This window comes from Rhodamnia argentea, chromosome 1 (assembly GCF_020921035.1).
Source record: "Rhodamnia argentea isolate NSW1041297 chromosome 1, ASM2092103v1, whole genome shotgun sequence".
Classification (NCBI taxonomy): domain Eukaryota; kingdom Viridiplantae; phylum Streptophyta; class Magnoliopsida; order Myrtales; family Myrtaceae; genus Rhodamnia; species Rhodamnia argentea.
The window spans coordinates 16,640,236-16,649,082 of NC_063150.1; the positions used below are offsets into that span (position 1 = coordinate 16,640,236).

The following is an 8,847-nucleotide window of genomic DNA, read 5'->3' on the forward strand; positions in this document are numbered from 1 at the left end:
TTCAATTTTAAACATTTTAATTATGTCAATTTAGTTTTAAACATTTTCATATTTATTTAATTGGGTTCATTCGACTAATTTTAGTCGGAAACTATTAAAATGGAAATCGGTTGTCTAATGTCGCACGGCCGACCAACGGACCCAGACAAAATTTACAATTTTTTAAATTAAGAAAGTGAATTTTGAATTGTTATTATTATTTTTTTTTTACTTTTCATTATGGTTCGCAAGGGCCTTCGCACTATCATCGGCGGCCTACGACGTGGCCCTTGCCCAAATCTAGCGAGGGCTTGGGCAAGGTTTTGCTTCCCAGCCCAAATGGAAGGAAAAAAATAAAAAAAAAAGTAGTAAATAAGTGATGTCAACATCAGCGATTTTAGGTTGAAATTGACATCAATGTAACATTTTTATGACTTATTTGGTATTTTTCTCAATGAAAATCGTGAAGGTTCACACATCGGTTTTGAGATTCCTTTTTGTCCAGAATGGGCCATAAGAAAACAATATTGTAGCGACTTAGTCTATGTTTGGTGAAAGGGACACAACTATGCAAAAATTGCATGAGAAATTCTATTTTTTCTATGGGAGCCAACATGCAGCGTTCATTCATGGGCCCATGGTACTTAAGGGGCACTTCGGTTTCATGCCTGCGTTGGGGTTTGGCCCTGGTGCACGCCTCATCATTGTTGTAAGGGGCCAAAAAAAAAGACAAAGGACGAAATTATAGTTGTAAGTGACTAACTTTTCCTTGCAAACTATAGTAAACTTAGCTACAAATGGCAATTTCGATGAAAAAAACAAACAACTACAATGGCAATTGAAACACAAGCATTACGGCGAGAAAAGGAAAATGCAAGCCTCCATGCGAAATGCTGTCCTCAATATTGGAGGCCACGGATGCTCAGAGAATTTCAAAGACTCCAGGAGCTTGCATAGTAACCATTCCGGTTCTCTAATTGCGTTCCTCGGAATGAAAAAAGACGAGAATCCTATTTAGTAATATAAATGATTCTGATTCCGTAGAGAAAAAAAAAAAAAAAGATGATTCTAAAAAAAAAATTACTTTTGAGAATCACAAAAGAGAATAAAGTCCCACATCTCTAGTTTTTCTTTTTCAATTCTCTCAATTTTTTCTCGACCTAAATTAGAATGAGGTCTCATTTTCAAAGAAAAATATATAAAATAATAAAAGTTTACATAAAAAATTGAAAAAAATTGGAAAAATTCTAAAATTTCAGAAAAATTTCGGAAAATCTCTAAAAATAGAAGAAGCTTAGATTATGCTGGTTTGACCTCATTTTCATAAAATTCGGCCTAGATTCCATAGATTTTACTCTTTTTTTGAAAAATCATAAACACTTTTGCAATTAAACTTGAACCACATTTCTCCAAGCTCTTAGGGAGGGTTTTATGATGTGATTTATCAATTTCATGATTTCTTGATTGCACACTTGATTTCATTAATTGTGATCTGCCTAGGTTTATATACTTTAAACTTAGTCTAATTTTAAATTTTTTTTAAAAAAGACAAAAATAACTATCATGAACACTTAGCAAGATCTCGTTCTTAAATTTTCGATGAATTAAGATCAAGGCTTGATTTCCTAGAACCAAAAACATACACAATAGCGAAAATGATTCGCGATGATTATTGATATTTATTTTTACATTTCAATATGCAATATTATATAAGAGAATCAATATTAATTAATTTTCGATTAATTCGAAATGTAAGATGAAATTTCACAAAGTAACTACGTAATTATTTGACTTAAATGACAAAAATTGGAAAGAGCAATTGTTCTAGGGAGCAGAAGTTTTGTGCGGTTATCAAACACGTTTCTGTTTCGGGAATAGAATTTTTGGGCGCTTACCAAACTCGTTCTGATTCTCTAAAACTCATTCGAGTAAATGAATTAGAAAAAATCATTTTAATCAGAACCACTTTTTTGGATTAGAATGGTTCTCATACAGGCCATAGTTGACTCCGTGCAACCAAATTGGTTCAACCATAAAAAATCAATTCTCAATTATTAGAGAAAGAGCTGCTATCTAAGCGTAGGAGCCCTTAATCCCACAAAAACAATGTAATCTACTGTCTTTTAGCCTTCAAAAAAGCTACCCAAGATAACAAAAGAAGAATTTGAAAGTTCGTTTAAGTTAATGACACTTCCCGCCAGAGTTTTTATTGATCGATGGACCAGTGCAGGTACAAGTTCACTGTTGAGGCCAAGAAACAAAAGTTTCTAAATTGTCTAAAAAAGTTTCCCAGCAGTCATGGTTGCCAGAATTTACATACACTTTGCCAACCTCAGAACAAAGATTCTGAATTTATGTACCAGCAGCTCAATCTTCTCTCACAGTCAAGAATCTGCATCAAAGAAACGCTTCCTTAGCTAAATTATTTCGCAACAAAATAAAGATACAAACGATTAGTGTTTGTCAATTGCAAGGATAAGTTCTACACAATATCGACAAATCAGCTATAAAGAGCTTTTCTCATAATACCTGCATGAGAAAACTGCCAAAATAAGCTTAACAATGATACCTTTTGCACTGGCATCAGCAAAGGAGACCAGCACCCACAATCTATTCAATGCTATCTATCATGGGATCTTTGGCTTGTCAGACCGCAGCATTTACGTTTTGCAAGCTTGTGATCTTCAGGGTGTCCCACACAGCAATTGGACTTAGCCTTCCGGCAAGATATAACTACAAGAAATATGACAATGCAAAGGATGGTAGGAAGATAGCAACTCACCCAAGTTCTGTGTATACTTTTTTGCATGCAGGGGAGGATGTAGGTGATTTCTCAGTATACTGACCCTCTGATGCCAGTGCTGCCAAGCTCCATTACATGAAGTCCCGTCAAATTTCATGTAAGCCACTCCATCAACTCCAACTACACATGACTGGAAACAATAACAGAAACCAAACTACATGTTTAGATAACACTACTTACAGTGGCAAAGCCAAGATTCTCCACTTTGAAGAAACATGATGCTTTCATTTTTTGTTTCTATAAACATACAAAAGTTTACATGTTTTTTTCTCACGATGCATACAATATGAGACATGTCCCGGAGACCAATTCATAGATATGAAGGATTCATTCGTAGTGACAGTAATGTGAAAAGGGTTCTATGCAAAGGACCAAAAATCAAAATGAAAAGGCGATGGAAAGACCAATGTGAACTATTATAGCGTAGCAGAAAAATTCCATTTAGCGCTACTCATGATAATGACAAAGAATGGGCATGGCACACTACAGTCTATTAAAATGCCTCACTCCATCAAGAGGAAGACTGGAACAGAAACATAGAAGTCCCATACAGTGTTTTTTTTATCATTATTATATTTTTAATTCTGGAGAACCTTGACCAAATAGTGTTCAGTATCTTGCATAGATCCGGAGGCATATCAGGTGCAGGGGCAAGGGTAATGCTTGTGCACACCTTCGAGCAGGGTTTTTTATGAGGAAACAGATAGTGAGGAAAGCATCTCAGCAGACAGTATAAAGTTGCTTTAGTTCTTGGAAAGAAAACCATCTTTCCAGGCCAATTTCCTGATCACAAACAACTGGATGAACAGACAGTGAAAAGGAATATAATAAATAGAACAAAAGAAGAAATTTTGCCCCAAATAACTGATGAGGGAGTAGATCTCACCCGATTGAAGTGATTTCGGAACAATTGACACCAAAAAGGCATGCAGGAAGTGAAGAAAACATACCTCTTTTATTGCAGCACTCAGCTAACTTCCTTTGTGGAACAGAAATTAAGAAGGGTGGGGCGCAAAAATGGGCATCTTTTCCCCTACAAGCTGCTGGTCGGCCTCCTGCCATCATGTGAGCAAGTGCCATTAAGTTCATAAACCATCTAAGAGCAATAATTGACATAATAAAAGACTAACTACTCCAAAAGACAAGAAATAAAACAGAAAGGAGCAATTAAAACTAATGAGCAGCCAAAAAGAAGAGCACAGGGGCTGGTGAAAAGGGATGGATTCTTTTTTATTTTTTTTGGGGTTTGGGGGGGGGTAAGGAATTGGCAATAGCAAATGGGTCACATACTTCTGGCAGCACATTTTCTATTTTCAATACTTTTTGCAAATGTAACAGGTTCACTCTGTAATGGCACTTCTAAAGATTTTCCAACTAAAAGCAATAGTTGACAATCCTACAAAATGCTCCTGACAAGTGTTTCCTGAACGGATTATCCTGCTATATTCAAGGAGAACTCTGTCCAGCTTATCCTGCTGCAGTGAGTGCTCTAGGTTAAATGCTGCAATAAGATATGCGGCCTAAGAAGAGAGAAGCTGACAATCGAAATTTAAGCATAACCAGTTTGTATAAGATTCAGCAATCACCTGGTGACATTCTTCGTCACTGTATAAACATTTCAGAAAGCTAATGTGCAACGGCAGAGAGTATCCACTGGTGGCTCTTATGAGTTGGTCAGTAAGCAAAACCGAGATTCATAAACAAGTTGACATTTGCTGTTATCTGCTCCAATGTAGAATAAATCACGTTACATTGTGGGTGTATTCTATCTTCCACAGAGAATACATGAACTTTGGTATTGAGTTCAATCCAGCTTCGCCCAGGATCCTTTTTCACTTCCAAACCTCTTAAGTGCTTCCTCACCTTCCTCTTCTCCTTCCATCTTCCCGACAATGCATAAATGTTGGAAAGAATAACATAAGCAGATACTGTTTTAGGATCTATGCTAAACATCTTCTCAGCTGCCCTCTCACCCATTTCCACGTCTCCGGAGAACCAACATGAACTAAGCAAAGCTCCCCAAATGACCCCATCAGCTACAATTGGCATCTCGTTTATAAACTCTTCAGCTTCCTTCAGATAACCTGATCGACCAAGAAGATCCACAACACATGCATAATGCTCCAGGTTGGGTTTTAATCCATAATCTTTCATCAAGTGAAAAAAATTCATTCCCTTGTCAACCAGACCAGAATGGCCACAAGCAGCTAAAATTCCAACAAAAGTAGCTGCATTAGGGTTCACCCCTTGCCGCAACATCTGCTCAAAGAGAAGAATTGCCTCAGAGCCAAGCCTATGATGTGCATATCCATTGATAAGAGCAGTCCAAGCAGCAACATTGGGTGAGGAAATGCTGGCGAATGATACTCGAGCATCATCAATGCATCCGCATCTGGAATACATGTCAATAAGTGATGTTCCTACATAAATGTTCGACTCAAATGATGCTTTAAGCAACTGTGCTTGAAGTTGTCGACCTAGTTGAAGAGATCCAACAGATGAACAAGCATGCAACAAAGCAGAGAAAGTTGATCTGGTTCTATGTATGGCTAATCTACTCATGGTCTCATATAATTTGAATGCTTCTTCATGCATACTATTCTGAATATAACCAGATATCATTGAGTTCCATGTGACTGAGTTTCTTTCCCCATTTACTTCTTCGAAAAGCTCCAATGCCTTCTCAATTTCACCAGTCCTGCAATACACTGAAATCATGGTATTTATAGATATTAATGTCTTCATAGGCATCTTCTCAAACAAGCTTTTTGAATCCGCAACTCGATCATTCATAGCATACCCTTTAATCATTAAGTTACATGAAATTGGGTTAGTAGTTAACCCACTGAATATCAGCTCAGCATCTTCAATTCTACCTGCAAATATCAGTCCCCCAATTAGAGAGTTTGAAGCGTTTAAACTTGGTTGCGACATCTTTTCATAAACCTTCCTTGCTTCATCGATCGCTTCACTTTCACAGTAAAATTCAATAATTGCACTGCCAATAGATTGATCACACTCATACCCTGATTTTACCACAAGACCATGTACAACTCTCCCTACACTGTGAGATCTCAGCCTACCACAAGCCCTCAAAACACAATCAAAAGTAAACTCATTAGGTGCTGCCTCATGAGTTTCTCTCAGCCATCGAAACAACTCAAGAGCCTTCTCACAGCCATCGTCCCGCTTAGCAAATCCAGAAATCAACGTTGTCCATGCAACAATGCCTCGTTCAGGCATCTTCATGAACAGAGCCCAAGCCTCGTCCATATGATCACAATGCACATAGCCCGCAAGCATTACGCTCCATAGCAAGTCATTACTACCACGAAATTCCTCGAAAACCTGCTTCGCCTCTTTAATCTCAAAGCAATTAGCATAGAAATACATCAAAGCACTCCATACATACTCGAAATCCTCAAAACCCGATTTCAAAACAAGGCAATGGATTTGCCTCCCATCATATGACGAGCAACAATTCGCGCAGACGCTCAGTACCGTAGAAAGAGTGGTCTCGTTGAGCCTGACACCGCGGTGATGCATGCTCGAGACAAGGCTAAGAGCTTCCCCGTACCTTCCCCACCGGGAATAACCAGCGATAATGGTGTTCCAAGAGACGACGGTCCTTTCAGACATTTGGTCGAACAGGCGTCGTGCGACGTCCAGCTGGCCACTCCTCGCGTGTTGCGTGATCAAGATGTTGGCAGCAACGATGTCCGGACGGCTCGCCATCGCGCGATGGTGCGTCGAGAATTGCTTCTTCAAGTGCTTCCATCCGACAAAATGCCATGTTGGTCCGAGAGGCATCGTCCTCCACATCAGGCCTTTTATTTTTCTACTTTACAGAGCTAAATTATGTCGAATCCCCGTAGGCCATAACCAGTACAACGAGAGAGGAGGACTTCGGCTATGGTCATGCCCCAGCAAGCCCGAGGCTTGAAAAGATTTCACCGAGCTGTGAAGTGAACCGCCATTTTTGTCACAGCTTTATTTTTCCGACCATCTCCTATGTTTTTCAGGCCTAATTTCGAAAAAGACACAATTTTAGATTCAGTCCCAAATCTATTTTGGACTTTTTTTATCTCGAAAAAGATCACCAATCCCAAATTTACCTCAAATATTTTTATTTTGAAAAAAATTTCCGCTTTAGCTACAGTCTCAAATCTACCATGAATTTTTTTTTTGTCTGAAAAAAACACAAATTTCAATATATTCTCAAATCTGTCTCGTCATCCGATCCCAACTTAAACTAACATTTTCACATCGTTAAATTACCCACATTCTTTTATTAAAAAAACCTCACACTGGCAAAGTAACGGAGATAATTACCAAAAAAGTTGTAAATTTATCGCAATTGTGCTAATTCAATCATAAATATATTTTTTTTATCAATTCAATCATAAAATTTTTACATTTATGCCAATTCAATTCATCCAACCAAACTTTAACTGGCCGATGCTAACGTGGACAATTTTTATATTTTTTTACATACTTTTTTTTTTCTCTCTTCCTTCTGGATTGCCTTCTTCCTCCTTGGTCGCAAGCCAGCGACTGGCCACAAGCAAGAGCCGGGGAGGCTCCCCCTTGCCGGATTCGGTTAGGCCCGACCTTGCCAAATCCGGCTAGGTCAAGTCTCGATAGAGGCCGGCAAGGGTTGGCCTCGCCAGCTTCGCTCGAACAGTTGGGTGAGGTCGGCAGAAGGAAGATGGTGGAAACAAGGGAACAATATTTGCATTCTCAAGAATATCTGAACAAGATCATCCACCTAAGTAAACGCAGGGAAAACGCCTTCTCAACACAGCCAAAGATCTCAAAGTCAAATGATTCCCTTGTGCCAGTACTGCTTTTAATTTCCATTTCGTGACTCATCATCAGTGGGCACGTTTGCAGTGGTCATGAAGAATCACATTTGTTGTTGGAGACTAAAGTCAGATTCGATTCGAAGCAGAAGACGACACCCAGCAGCAGCAGCAGCGAAATACTTAGAAGGAATATCCTTCTATTGAGACTCGCCCGGCTGTTATAGATCTTCGGGCAAAGCTGGCAAAGGCCAATCAATCATCGCCCGATCTGGCAAGGGCGAGCCTCGCGGCCATCGTGGTGACTGGCGACGAGGAAGAAGGCGACCAAAAAGGAAGAGGGAGACAAAAAAAGAAAGAAAAGAAAAGAAAATTAAAAACTAATAAAAACCAAAAAAAAAATAATGATAAAAGAATTACAAAAATTTTTCATGTCGGCGCCGATGTCCTCGTCAAAGTTGGTCAGTATCCACGACAACAAATTCTGGCAAGAGTTGATCGAAATGACTTATTGGCACAAGTGTGAAAAGTTTATGATTGAATTAGTACAATTGCAATATGTTTATGATTTTGTTGATAATTTTTTTTCATAATAATGAGGTGATAAGTACGGATGGACGGGGCATTTTCACATGGATAACAAATCCACCCCAATAAATAAATTCTCAAAAGGAGACCGTTCTAGAATTGGAATATTGGAGACAACCAACAACCATTTTGGGACATATGACTAACGAGATAGAATTGAGAATATAGTAAAAGTACGAGATTTTTTAAGGCAAAATAGAATTCAAGGTATATTTAGGATTGTATTTAAAGTTTGAGGTTTTTTTTTAGATAAAAAAAAATCGGGCCAGATTTGGGACTGCACCTAAAATTGGAGGTTTTTCTAAAATAGAAAAAATTCGAAGTAAATTTAGGACCGGCCAAAAGTTGAGATTCTTTAAGGAAATTAGGCCGTTTCTCTCGTGCAAAATAAAGAAGTGGCGACAAGCGATTCTCCGGCGGCCTAAGTAAAGCTTGTCCGAACGCCGACCTTAGAAGTAATTATTTTTTCTTCAAATTCTTGAAAAAGAAAACAAAAAATTATTGTAAATCCAGGTTAATAACAAAAAAGGGATGTGTCTAATTGATGGCTTTATTTGTGAAGAGACCAAATTGCCCTCCATCACAACTTCCAGCAACCATTCAATTTTCCTCTTTTTCGGTTTTTCTCAGGCGAGTTCTCTTCAGTGCTGCTGCTCTCCCGCCATGTTCGCTCTC

General features: G+C 38.5%; 1 protein-coding gene across 3 annotated transcripts; it reads right to left on the minus strand.

Moving 5' to 3' along the window:
• Positions 1 to 2,023: 2,023 nt before the first annotated feature.
• LOC115754644 (pentatricopeptide repeat-containing protein At2g13600-like) lies at positions 2,024 to 6,792 on the minus strand. Of its 3 annotated transcripts, XM_030693734.2 has the most exons (3): positions 4,369 to 6,791; positions 2,549 to 2,712; positions 2,024 to 2,371 (listed from the first exon to the last, which is right to left on the minus strand). In XM_030693734.2, the coding sequence occupies exon 1, from the start codon at positions 6,602 to 6,604 to the stop codon at positions 4,457 to 4,459; it is 2,148 nt and encodes a 715-aa protein (XP_030549594.1). In that variant the 5' UTR covers positions 6,605 to 6,791; the 3' UTR covers positions 2,024 to 2,371; positions 2,549 to 2,712; positions 4,369 to 4,456. The 3 variants fall into 3 exon arrangements, with proteins under 3 accessions (XP_030549594.1, XP_030549593.1, XP_030549595.1); XM_030693733.2 differs by lacking the exons at positions 2,024 to 2,371; positions 2,549 to 2,712 and adding an exon at positions 3,733 to 3,837; XM_030693735.2 differs by lacking the exons at positions 2,024 to 2,371; positions 2,549 to 2,712 and adding an exon at positions 4,216 to 4,283 and having other exon boundaries at positions 4,369 to 6,792.
• Positions 6,793 to 8,847: the final 2,055 nt, after the last annotated feature.